The 13,229-nt window shown below is 40.8% G+C and overlaps 2 protein-coding genes and 1 long non-coding RNA gene across 5 annotated transcripts; 2 read left to right on the forward strand and 1 right to left on the reverse strand.

The window, feature by feature from the left end:
• Positions 1-518: 518 nt before the first annotated feature.
• On the forward strand, positions 519-7,009 carry crtam (cytotoxic and regulatory T cell molecule; the record flags this gene model as incomplete). 3 transcript variants are annotated; one of them, XM_079171440.1, is made up of 11 exons in its annotated part: positions 519-564; positions 1,975-2,115; positions 2,232-2,384; positions 2,552-2,671; positions 3,329-3,493; positions 3,891-4,172; positions 5,349-5,417; positions 5,597-5,665; positions 5,780-5,929; positions 6,033-6,134; positions 6,650-7,009. In XM_079171440.1, the coding sequence occupies 11 exons, from the start codon at positions 519-521 to the stop codon at positions 6,823-6,825; spliced, it is 1,473 nt and encodes a 490-aa protein (XP_079027566.1). In that variant the 3' UTR covers positions 6,826-7,009. The 3 variants fall into 3 exon arrangements, with proteins under 3 accessions (XP_079027566.1, XP_079027567.1, XP_079027568.1); XM_079171441.1 differs by having other exon boundaries at positions 6,048-6,134; XM_079171442.1 differs by having other exon boundaries at positions 5,367-5,417.
• Positions 5,779-8,763, reverse strand: LOC306704868. Its single transcript, XR_013767323.1, has 3 exons — positions 8,712-8,763; positions 8,280-8,438; positions 5,779-5,918 (listed from the first exon to the last, which is right to left on the reverse strand). It is a non-coding gene; the product is annotated as an uncharacterized lncRNA (long non-coding RNA).
• On the forward strand, positions 8,385-12,980 carry hspa8 (heat shock protein 8). Its single transcript, XM_079171439.1, has 9 exons — positions 8,385-8,466; positions 9,551-9,760; positions 10,195-10,400; positions 10,484-10,636; positions 10,794-11,349; positions 11,527-11,729; positions 11,927-12,125; positions 12,205-12,437; positions 12,542-12,980. The coding sequence occupies exons 2-9, from the start codon at positions 9,556-9,558 to the stop codon at positions 12,728-12,730; spliced, it is 1,944 nt and encodes a 647-aa protein (XP_079027565.1). The 5' UTR covers positions 8,385-8,466; positions 9,551-9,555; the 3' UTR covers positions 12,731-12,980.
• Positions 12,981-13,229: the final 249 nt, after the last annotated feature.

Genomic DNA, 13,229 nt, shown 5'->3' on the forward strand with positions numbered 1-13,229 from the left:
TGGCTGTGGTCCTGTTGCTCTGATCATTGGCGATGATTTCAACTTTGCCATGCTGGAACATCAAGATTATTATCTTTTTTTATTCAGTGACTACGATTGTTGGATTGCATAACTACAACATTCATTTTCAGACATGAGCTAATGGTATTGGTATTGCTGATAGTATACTCCCTAGTGGTTGTAAGGTTTTTGATACATCTGATCTTTATCGCTGCAACCTAAACAGCACCTGTCACCTCCGCTCATGGACTACAGATGAACATGAGCATTTAGCTATATCTGGTAGGATATATGTATAGTGCAGTCTCCCTGCTAAATAGAAAATGATTAAATAAATAATATGTATGAATCCTGAACTTTTAACCTTGTACTTTTACTAGATATCACATGATAGTCCCTTAAACCAAAAAGTCTATGGAAACCACAGGGCTGTGATGTCATGGAAGGTCCCTCAGTAGAGTACAAATAGATTGAGAGATGAGGAAACGCGGCAGAGTTGAAGTGTGATTGTTAGTGAGATGGAACTGAAGCTACAGCTCAGCGTCTTCGTGTTACTCATACAGGGTGAGTCCTTCACTTTCAATACTTGTTGACAGGTACGCTTTGTTATGAAAAGTAGCTAATGCTGAAATGAGACATGAACCTGATAATTAAAAAACGGCAGATGAACTTACTGGAAGTGATGGTTTTGCCCATGGCTTCCTAACAGTTACAGTAGTCGTCTTTCTATGGCAATGTGTGATGTTTCAAAATGTGAATGTTTATCGGGGAATATTTGGGTTAGTTATAAACTCTGATGCTTCTGACAAATCAAATGGTTGCACTTGTCGTCTTGCTTTTTAATTAAGGCATTCAATTTGTATGTTTTACATGAAAGGTTTTTGAATCAGTCAACAGCACCTTTGATGAACTGCATCCCCATTTGGATTTCCATCCAACTTCCCCACGTTTTTACATTTTATTGAATGATTTTAGACATTTCATCCACCCACATTCTAACACGTTCTTTATGTATGTATGCTACAAATACCAGCTTATTTGCTCTTATGTGATGCATTTGATTTACATTGCATACAGTATTTCCTTTGAAATAAAATGTTCTTTATAAATCAGGTTTTACGAACTTGAAGAAATTCTGAAGACCAATAACTAAAGTCTAGAGAAAACTCTCAAAAACATGTTGCCATACAGTATGGTAAAAAAGGTATAACTCGTATCATTTTCATATGTTCCAATGTTCAGTTAATATAATGTTATATCTATAACACAACCCACGAGTGGGAACAAGTCTTCATGACCTCTGAGCCTTGAAGCCCCCTGTCCTCACTGCGGGTGTCAGTATGCCCCCACAAGTGTTTTTTCCAAATAGCTCGTCATTCTCACCCCATAGGAAAGAAAAAGCACCCAAAGCCCCTGAGAACAACCCGCAGTATTTCTCCGACCCACCTTTACTTTCTCTTTCACCATGAAAGAACTCACCACATTACTTCCTGTCACATGAAAATATGCGTTATGTATGTGACAGGGGGGTTGCTTCTTTTGTAGTTGCAGTACAGTGAAGAACAGTAGTTTTTCTTTCCTGTCACACCACCTCCACACACTCACACACACACACACAAACACACACACACACACACACACACACACACACACACACACACACACACACACACACACTCTCACACACACACAGTTCCAGGCTAGAGGCAGAGGCACAGACAGGAATAGATGAGTCAAATTGTGAGAAACAGGGTTCGGACACCTCTGTGTGCGAGGGAGGGAAACATGCTTCATCTACTCTGGACTTTAATTCCACTATAGTTTGCTTGTGAGGACCAAAGGGGTCGCTGCCTAGAATTGGTGTAATTTTATGAAATGTTATGTGTATCATTAAACTGCAATGGGGTGAAAATGACATTGTGCTCTCAGTGGGAATTTACAATGAAATTGATGTTTCTATTTGTTTGATTACAGTTTCACTTGCAGTGTGGCTGCGTGTGACTGTAAAAAAAGGTCAGACAATCAGCTTAAGCTGCCCAGTTACTAACGCTCACATGACCCATGTCGACTGGAAGAACCCTGAAGGATATATTATGTTCTTCAATCATAATCAAGGTGAATATGACATATCTCTTGCTTCAATCACTCAACATAAGCAACAACCCAAATTGTCTCTGGCTTTTTAGTTACAGATATTAAAGATCTTTTTATTTTCCCTCACTCGCTCCCAGCTTTAAAGGACAAGCGCTACAGCATCAACAAACTGTCTCAATCAGAATTCACCATCAGCATTTCGAACATCAACTTCAAAGATGGAGGCAACTACACGTGCTCTCAGTATGACGCTCACACAACAGAGAAGAAAGTGGAGGTGACAGTGTTAGGTGAGAATAATGGATTTTGTCACAGATTGCATTATTGTTCAAGCCAGCTATGTGACATTGACAATGATTTTTACAACCTTCACTACGACTCGTCCCGACCATTGATGATTTGATGAGCATTTCATAATAATGTCATAACATCTGCTCTGGTGTTGATTGTTTTAAAGGCCTTCCCAAACTGGAAGTAGCTAAGCATGAAGGAAAGTATGTCATAAAATGCACAGCTGAGGGGAACCACTATCCTCCCCAAATCTCCTGGAAATTGGACAATGGACCTGAAATTATTGGTAAGTTTGTAATAACAGAAGATGTGGACTTAGAAGAAATTGCAAAAGCTACGCTGTAATGAAAAAGTAAACCAAAGTGAGGCATATAAGATAAAATACCATGAATCTGACTCATAAAGGCTCATTACTTACCATCTTTAGCTGTGTGTTGGTGGTGTTGCATCTTTGCTCCCTGCTATTCTGAATCTCTACTCTACTTAAAAAAAATGTTCTACACTAGAGAGATGAAATGTCACCTTCTGATTTTGGTGTCATTCAATCTTGTTGTGCCCAGTGCAGTGAATATACAGTATATGAACAAAAATAACAGTATACTTGGACATTGTCATTGTTTTTGAACAGACAGCCCTTTGCAAATGCTCTTTTGTAGGTGTTTTGAAATCAGACTCAGCAACCACAGAGTGGGCTCATCTCTCCATGACATAATCTTTATCAAATTATGGTGGGTTAGTGCGTTGGCGGATGTTAAGCCCTGGTGACGTCCATAACCTTCAACATTGTCCTTTAATGACCAAACTAGATTATATAGATTATAGAGAAGATTAACAGTTGAAACTCACTTTGGACGGTTCTCAACAATGTAATATTTTGATTGTTCTTTGTAACCTCATACACCTGCATAAAAATAATACTAATGACATCTGTCCTATTCCACAGCTCATGGCCAAGAAGAAGTTAGAAAATATGAAGACAACAAATATGTCTCAATGGATTTGCTACAAGTTCAATCAGTTGAGAAAAGGATCACAGTCAAATGCCTTGTTCGCCATCCAGCTCTGTACTCACAACCTCTGATGAACTTTGTCAAAATTAGACCAGACCGTGAGTACAATTTATTCACTTCCAACTTTCACCGTCAGAGAAATGGAGTAGAAATGGCGCTTGCATTAACCAAAACTTGTTTACTTGAAGTACTTCTGCTTAATGGCTGATATTTGAGGAACATTGGCAATGTAGTTGTGTCGTCACAAAGCAGGGAAAGCACTGGAGAGGGTTATTTTCTCACAAGTTTCTCCATGACACTGTCCACAGCACCAGGCTGTGAAACTGCCCCACGTGATTTCCTCTTTCTATGTGCTGCAAATGGTTGGGTTTCCCGTATTCTAAAAAAAAAATCACCAGATTGTTAAAATCAGTCAGCAAGAGTTTTCACTTAGACTGTTCATGTATTTCATGCTACTTCTGCTTAGTAATAATTTAAACCCCTTTGATGTCACAGCACCAAAGAGTCGGCACACATACACGACCACTTCCCCTACTACCCAGCCTCGAGGGTCAACGGAGGTGCCAGGAACAACAACCGAATGGTTCAGACACGGGAGAACAACAGTGTACCTTGCAACCAGAGACGTGACGGGTCCGTCATCAGAGAGCTCTATAAAGTTATCAACTGCACCCTCCAATCAGCTGTTTTCCTCCTATGAGCCAAAGACAGTCACAGCACCCAGTGGACGTCCTCTGGTCCATGTTACATCCACAGGCTCACATCTCAGCACTAGTGGTGAGTGGGTCAGTTTTCATTGATGTATCATTTTTATGTTACATGGACTTTAAGTGACAAGATATTCCACATCGGATGATACGGAGACACAAAAAGGTTATTTTAATGTAACATGGCAGAATAAATGTCACATCAGATTCAAATAGTAAATTATGGCATGCCTGAAAGACTCAAAATTCCTATAAAAATAAATAAAAAAAATATTAATGTCTACATGACATTTCTTTAAATCATTTTTTATTCATATAAATATTTTTTCTCTTTCACTTATTTTTCTTATTATTGAAATACCTGAATCTGAGCCCATGGGATGGAAACTACAGATACAGATAGCTTCACAATGCATTTAGATCAGGCGCATAACCACCACTAGTTGTGATACTAAATCCGTTTCCTGTGACGGAAGTCTCCAAATATAGTGTGAAACTCTGTTATGTGATACACAGAGTTTTGCATCTCAAGATACACTGAGTATAGAGAGATCCCAGCTCAAAAAACTGCTGTTTACATTTTCTAAAATATTTAAATTCAAATCCTTTTTTACATTAAAAGTGACATAGGAGCTTACAGTTTCCAGCTTCTTAAATAACATTCAGTTCATCTGCCAGTCTTGATGCATTACAGAAAACATTTAAGGGTCCGGTCAAACCTTTGTTGCGGCAGCAACAGAAAGCTTGCTGATCCGGTGGGGAGTCGGGGCAGTTCCCTGGGATCAGACTCCCAGAGCTGGCTGAATTTGGGCTGACTGCCAACTGCAATCCGCTTTCCTCTCTGCAAAGCAGCCTCCTTGGTGGCAAGGAGGACGTCATTTTCCTGTTTCATCCGATTTGGATGTAGTCCATTAAACAAACTATCAAAATATACTTCTTTGTTCTCTCATGTTCTGGAGGGCAGACTGGACGCTATGACTCTCGAGGTACAAGTGGTATTACAAGACAGGACGGGGTTAGCTGCATGCTCATTTCAATAGATATCTCTGCAACACAGTACCTTGAGGTTATTGACATCTCTTCACATTCTGTTGACAATGTTAGTTCATTTGTTTAATGTCCTAAACTAAGATTCTGGCCACATCTTACATCTTGCACCTTTTAAAAGAAAAAGTACCTTTTATGAAAACTATTTTCTCATGAGACTTATTTATCAAATTGTCTTTATTTCTTATAAATGACTCAGCAACCTCTATTGTATCAGGCTCGACCAGGAGGAGGAATGACATCGTCAGTAATGCAACAAACACAACAGGTATGATATGAGTGTATCGTAAGATTCTATGCAAAACTATTCTTGACAGATGTCTGATCCCACCTAGTGGTATGTCTGAACAACTACAGCTGCGTTGTTCCACTTAGAAAACAGGGTTGACTGTAGGAGCTTTTTTAAGTGTTATTTAGTGTACCTTTCTTCTTCATAATGCCTCATAGGCTGGACATCTGTCTCTGAGACAACAGAGGACATCACATCCAATAACAGTACGGATGGAAACAGAACAGGTACATTCACATTTTTAACAGAGGTTGCCTGAAGTTCAGTTGGCCTGCTATGAAAATGAGTCTTTAAAGTGATTCAGGTTTTGCTGAACTAACTAGCATTTTGTCAATTTCCAGGGAGCTTTAATGATTCAAAGATGCGGACAGGAACCGGAGGAAGTTCATCATTACTGGTCTTCCTGGTTACATGCCTGATCTTCGGTCTCCTGGTGGTCGTCATTTTCTTTGCCATCAAGCTGAGGAGAGCGCACATTGCCTGGAAAAGAGGTAAGCAGAAAATATTCTCATTTTCTGCACAGCATCTTGTAATTACACCACAAAGACACAAGTGCTTTCCTGTTGAAATGATATTTTTTTGAAAGTATGACAGTTTTTTTTGTTACAGAGAATGAGGACACTGATCCATCAGAGGAGAGCAGTAAATCAAAATCAAGCCAGGAAGAGAGGAACGCCCAAGGACAGAGACGAAGAGGTGAGCAGATCATTCAGCACTCTTTTTAAAGCAGAGGAAATGTGGAAAAGTACTGAGAAACATTCATGCCAGCAGAGACTGGAATACAACTGCAAACATTTGAATTACTCTTGTCCCCATGACATGCTTTGTAAAGACATGGATCATTTACAGAAATGTTGTGCTATTGTTTGAAATGTAATGGGACTGAATACAACTTTTAGCTTTTAGAAATGAATGAAGCTCGCTGGGTTTGCTGATTGTTAGAAATATTGGGGAATAAAAGTCATTTGAGCTGACCAAGGAACCCAGGAACCCAGAAATTCTGAGTTCAATTCAACAACATCAAAACATTTAATTCTATTAAAATGTATTAAACCCTTTACATTAACTACTGTCTACTGTCTACTCTCTACTCTCTCTCTCTCTCACTCTCTCTCTCTCTCTCTCTCTCTCTCTCTCTCTCTCTCTCTCTCTCTCTCTCTCTGTCTCTCTCTCTCTCTCTCTCTCTCTCTCTCTCTCTCTCTCTCTCTCAGGGCTCTTCAACACGGCATTCACACAGTACGTTGTTGAGAAACCAACCATGATAAGCTCAGTGATAAACACAAATACGATGGCAGCAGCAGAGAGTGTAAATAAAGAGCAGCCTTCTCAACCTCAAATCCCGGGACAAACTTTAGCCAAGTGTGACATAAAAGAGACAGAGCTATGACAATCTGTAAAATACAGTACAATATCAGTAATATCATGAGCACCATTAGAATGTTCACAGATTAAACTGATTAGCTTTTTACTGGAGCAAAGAGTGTATGTTTACACAAATAAAGTGGTAACTTGCTTATAACCGTGTAAATATTGTATACATTTTGTCTTGACATGAACCAATAAATGATGTTTTGCTAGAACAGACTGGCATGCTTTGTTTGAACATGGATAAGTGATTTTTAAGGGTTAACTGCACCCTAAGACCAGCCCCCCAGTCAAAAGGTCGTGACCACAGACTATAAAACACCAGGGCACCTGCTGTTCACCCACCTTTTACAATCAACAACTAGAATAGAACAGTGCATTTATTCATAGAGCTGGAGTTACATCCAGTATTATTTCTATTATTTCTATCTAGGGATGTGATGTACTCCTGGCTGGGCTCAAATCTACGCATAGCAACTCAAAACCAATTGCTAACTGTGTGGAAATAAGTGAAGTGTCCAGGCCACAGAGCACCACCTGTCTGGGTCCACAGCCTAACTACATGCCTTCAAGCTAGAAGTCAAACATAACCAAGTGTGTAAATTCAAACCGGATGGTGCCCCTGCAGATGTTCCATTAGGCCATGAAATGGATGATGATGACCAAGATGGCGGTGTGTGCAAAACGAAAGGCTCAGCAGCTCTCCTGATTCCGTAAATTAGTTATCTGCCTATTTGTTTCAAGTATGTTTACTCAAAGCAGTCTTGCAGATAATATACAGCCAACTAGACCTTTTGGACCTTCACAACTTGGTCAACTTTATCAGGTCATTTCAGAAATACAAACTAAAACTCCTTAGGCTATGTCTACCCAGCATTTTCCTTGCCAATGTACAATCTGTGGTGAACAAAAAGGTTGAGCAAATCCTAGAAGGATCTGTTCCTTTCCCTAGGACAGTCTGACCACCTCTCATCATTCCTCCACCTCGAGTAAACACTTATAAAATATGTGAAACATAGTTTGATCTGGTGGAACACAGGAAGCCAACAGAGTTATTTTTTTAAGGCTGGAGTGATATTGTGCCAAGTTTTGGTGTCTGGAACAGTGAATATTGTTCATACCATGTAAACCATGTAAACATATTCTTAACTACCCATTCGGTTTATTCTGTGTATTACCCCCAATACATGTGTACATTGCTCTAAACTTTGGCAAGTCCAGGGGCCTAAATCGCCGCTGCTGGCCTTTTCTTATTTCCTCAATAACTCCTCAATAGAAAAATAATATAAACTCATTCTATTGTATAACGTTATACATAAATAGTTAATATGGATAGAAAATCTCGGATATCGTTTACCTAACTACATCCATCACCAGTTATAGTCGAGCCATGCGCTCTTTCATTTTGATTATGAAATACATATCATAAAATAGGAAGTATGCTGGATCTTTAACAACGTCATCAACTATACTTACCGTCATTGGTGGACCGTTGGGTAAAGACTCAAAGACTCGACGTCTCATTGGCTGCTTTGCCGGTCATATATAAAGCTGCGATAACGGTTGATCCACCCTTTCCCTTCTCATACCGGCAAGGACCAGCAAGCCTCGCCGCTGTCCATTCCAATATAGCACCTACAATCACATTCGGTTCATCAATTCGGTAAGTTATTATTTAAATAGTCACAGGATTATGTATATATTTTAGTTAAACTCCCCACACCCCTCGTGTGGGGTGAGGGACGTTGGCTTTAGCGTTTTGCTCACTCACTGTATTTAGGTAACGTTATTTAGACATTCGAAATGTACTTTTGATTTTTAATTACTCTGCTGATCTTTAACGATAAAGATGATTAACATTGTCGACAATTATACTCTTATGCTGGTAAAGATGGGGACGTTACTCACGAGCAGTGTGGGAACGGTGGGGGTAGGGATCCTGAGACGCTCGAGAATGTTCTCGAACAAACTATGTCAAGCTAGCCAGTATGAACAAACTTCCGGTTAACTTTTCAGAACAAAAGTCTTTGTATCGCCATTCACTTGAGATTATTTGTAGGCTCTTACAGTTCAATCTGAACTATTATGATCAAACTGTTTGATGGTAATGTGTTGGCTGGTTTATTGCTCGTATGTAGTAATAAACCAACTAGAAAGTTGCTTTTTTTCCAATTTCCGGTCTTAACTCCGGCTGTCTGTGGTAAATTTGATGTCTCATGGCATGTCTAGCGTGATGCTCTCAAGATGCCTGCTCTGTGGCATCTAGGTTATGCTTAGTTTATACTCGCCCTAGTGAAGATGCCTGAGGTGCCGCTAGGAAATGACTTAGTCAAGGCCGGCGCATGGTGCCTGTGGGCTCCCCAAATGGTGGGCACTTGGTCGTGTACCTCTGAATTGTTGTTACTTGGCGCCCGTGATCACGTGACTGAAAAATTCCAAGCACTATTTACATCTCTTGGGATTATAAAATGCGAATTCGTTTTTAAATGCTTTAGAAACTGGAGGTGTTTCAAATCTTTTGCAGCGAATTCCAATTATATACAGGATATTTAACCTTTGTTTCTTTAAAATGCATGTAATGGCCAAGATATGTCTACCAATTTCTTGTATTCATCTCCTCAATTTGTCTCCATATTTGTTTTAACAAGTATTTGTACTTCAGTGTCATGCACTGGCAACACAAACTGGAAAAAGTCAAACTGAATCAATGACCTTATCAAATAAAGCATTTCCTTTTATTTGTATAGGAATCATGTCTAAGGGACCAGCAGTTGGTATTGATCTTGGGACCACCTACTCCTGTGTTGGTGTGTTCCAGCATGGCAAAGTTGAAATAATCGCCAATGATCAGGGCAACAGGACCACACCCAGCTATGTGGCCTTCACAGATTCAGAGAGGCTGATCGGAGATGCAGCCAAGAATCAGGTTGCCATGAACCCCACCAACACAGTTTTTGGTATGAATTACATTCTTTTTGTATTTAATAGTAATAATGTAGTCTTATGTCATTCTTGTCAAGCTTGTCTGCTTGGCAACATGTTAAGCTTTTTTCTCCTGATTCTAATAAAGTACTCTAGTTTTTGCACCTCAAAGTGCAGCCCAATACTGCATGAGTGACTGGCACCCGTCAATGGATGGTGTTGACGTTGACTCCTATGAACATGTGACCAGAATGACAGACTGAAATATAAATGGTCGTAGATGACCCGTCTAAAGCACTTCCTCACTGTGATGACGATTTTCCTGCCATTCGTAGTTTCCACCAGAGGTTGAAAGACCAAAGATGGCTTAAATCCTTCCTTGGATGTCTGAGTGATCTTAATGGAAGCTGACATTGAAGTAGATGTCTTTTGATTTTTAAAATAAACTTTCTTTTTTTTTTTTTTACAGATGCTAAACGACTGATTGGTCGCAGGTTTGACGACGCCGTTGTGCAGTCTGATATGAAGCACTGGCCATTTAATGTCATCAATGACAACACTCGCCCCAAGGTTCAAGTAGAGTACAAGGGCGAGTCAAAGTCTTTCTACCCAGAGGAGGTCTCGTCTATGGTGCTGACAAAGATGAAGGAGATTGCTGAAGCCTACCTCGGAAAAGTATGTAATTTGGCATAACCCAGGACAAAAAAATGCAATCTTTGATGGAAATTATGCTAATGTATTGCTTGTTTTCGTTTAAGACTGTCAACAATGCTGTAATTACGGTACCTGCCTACTTCAACGACTCCCAGCGCCAGGCCACTAAGGATGCTGGGACAATCTCTGGCCTCAATGTCCTGCGTATCATCAATGAACCAACCGCTGCTGCCATCGCCTATGGGTTGGACAAGAAGGTAGAAAACTTGGAACAATTCTGATTATACGTGAATGATCAATATTGTAATTTACGCACATTTTATATTTACGCAATGTCCAATGTATATGACCAAATATAGGAAGTTCATCATAAATAAGTAGCTTTAGAGAATGTTATCGATATTTTAATTTCAGGTTGGCGCTGAAAGGAACGTCCTCATCTTTGATCTTGGTGGTGGCACCTTTGATGTGTCCATCTTGACCATTGAAGATGGTATCTTTGAGGTCAAGTCCACTGCTGGAGATACACATCTTGGTGGGGAAGATTTTGACAACCGCATGGTCAACCACTTTATCGCTGAGTTCAAGCGAAAGTACAAGAAGGACATCAGCGACAACAAGAGAGCCGTCCGTCGTCTGCGCACCGCTTGCGAGAGGGCGAAGCGCACCCTGTCTTCCAGCACCCAAGCCAGCATCGAAATCGACTCTTTGTATGAGGGAGTTGATTTTTACACATCAATCACCAGGGCTCGTTTTGAAGAGCTCAACGCTGACCTCTTCCGTGGCACCTTGGACCCCGTGGAGAAGTCACTCCGTGACGCTAAGATGGATAAGGCGCAGATTCATGACATCGTGTTGGTCGGTGGCTCAACCCGTATCCCCAAGATTCAGAAGCTGCTCCAGGATTTCTTCAATGGAAAAGAGCTCAACAAGAGCATCAATCCAGATGAAGCTGTGGCTTATGGCGCTGGTAAGTGTCTTCAGCCAAATGGCTGCGCACATCAGTTCATATTTCCTTCTCTCAGTTGCTTGCATTATGAGCTGCACAACAATAGCAGCTGGAGATCATGAGCCTTGGTGACCTATACTTTATTTTTTTGTTACGAACTTACAATTGTCTTTATCTAACTGCTGCTTGTTTTTCCAGCTGTCCAGGCTGCCATCCTGTCTGGTGACAAGTCTGAGAATGTCCAGGACCTGCTGCTTCTGGACGTCACCCCTCTATCCCTAGGTATTGAGACTGCTGGAGGTGTCATGACTGTGCTGATCAAACGTAACACCACAATTCCTACAAAACAGACTCAAACCTTCACCACCTACTCTGACAACCAGCCTGGTGTGCTCATCCAGGTAAGCACAACATTACTGGATACCAGTTTCTCAATTTCGCAGTGATGACGTTTATTCCTGCCATTCGTAGTTTCCACCAGAGGTTGCAAGACCAAAGATGGCCCTGACCTTCCTTGGATGTCTGAGCGAAATACAGTTGTCAGAACTGTAGACGCATTGTTCCAAAAATGTCTGCTTAACCTGCATACTTCAAACAGGTCTACGAGGGTGAGCGTGCCATGACCAGGGACAACAATCTCCTGGGCAAGTTTGAGCTGACGGGCATCCCTCCTGCTCCCCGTGGTGTTCCCCAGATTGAGGTGACATTTGACATTGATGCCAATGGCATCATGAATGTGTCTGCTGTAGACAAGAGCACTGGCAAGGAGAACAAGATCACAATCACCAATGACAAGGGTGAGTTTTTCTTTAGACTCAAAACCTAATCGCAAATGTGCTGTAACAAAATTACTAACAATTTGCAATTTGCACCTAGGTCGCCTCAGCAAGGAGGACATTGAACGCATGGTCCAGGAAGCTGAGAAGTACAAGGCTGAAGACGACGTTCAACGTGACAAGGTGTCTTCTAAGAACGCCCTGGAGTCCTATGCCTTTAACATGAAGTCCACGGTGGAGGATGAAAAACTTGCTGGCAAGATCAGTGATGACGACAAAACAAAGATTTTAGACAAGTGCAAAGAGGTCATCAGCTGGCTGGACAAGAACCAGGTAAATCTTCTATCTTTTGTAGGCTATTTATTTATTTATTTATTTATTTATTTATTTTTGGCTGTGAAAAATTAGCCAGAACACTAAATGTCTTTGTTTTGCAGACTGCCGAGAGGGATGAGTATGAGCATCAACAGAAGGAGCTGGAGAAGGTGTGCAATCCCATCATCACCAAGCTGTACCAGAGTGCGGGTGGTATGCCAGAAGGCATGGCTGGTGGGTTCCCTGGAGCTGGTGGTGCCGCACCTGGCGGTGGTGGATCCGCTGGCCCAACCATCGAGGAGGTTGACTAAACATTCATCTCTTCAACCGCTACTCCTGGATGTTTTCTAAGAAAGTAACCCTCTGTTAGCACAGTTACAGCGAGCTAAAGAGTGTATTTAAAATAAATAAAAACTGGGTTCAGGGATCACTTATTGCATGGTTTGCGACACAACTGGGAACAACTTGTTGTTGGCACACTTGAGCTGTCGGTTCAAATGTGTGGTAAATTGTTTTGTATACTGAGATGTCACTGCCTTGACGATAAAAATCTTAACCCTTTGCTGACCAAATTTCATTTTTTCACGCTCTGTAGAATCCTTCAACTTCCATCGGACAATGACTAATTTAGTAGTTTAGTGTTGCATTGTGCTTGCTGGCTCTTAGTAAATGTGTAACTAAGGTTTTCACCAGAAGCCCTGTATCTGTTTTGTATGCAGGTAGGATTAGAATATTTTGAGGTGATTTGTGCTGAGATGAAAGCATTTTTCAAGGATTAATAATTTAATATTGGAACAGTACTTTAATCCA

Source organism: Pholis gunnellus, assembly GCF_910591455.1.
Source record: "Pholis gunnellus genome assembly, chromosome: 13".
NCBI classification, from domain to species: Eukaryota; Metazoa; Chordata; class Actinopteri; order Perciformes; family Pholidae; genus Pholis; species Pholis gunnellus.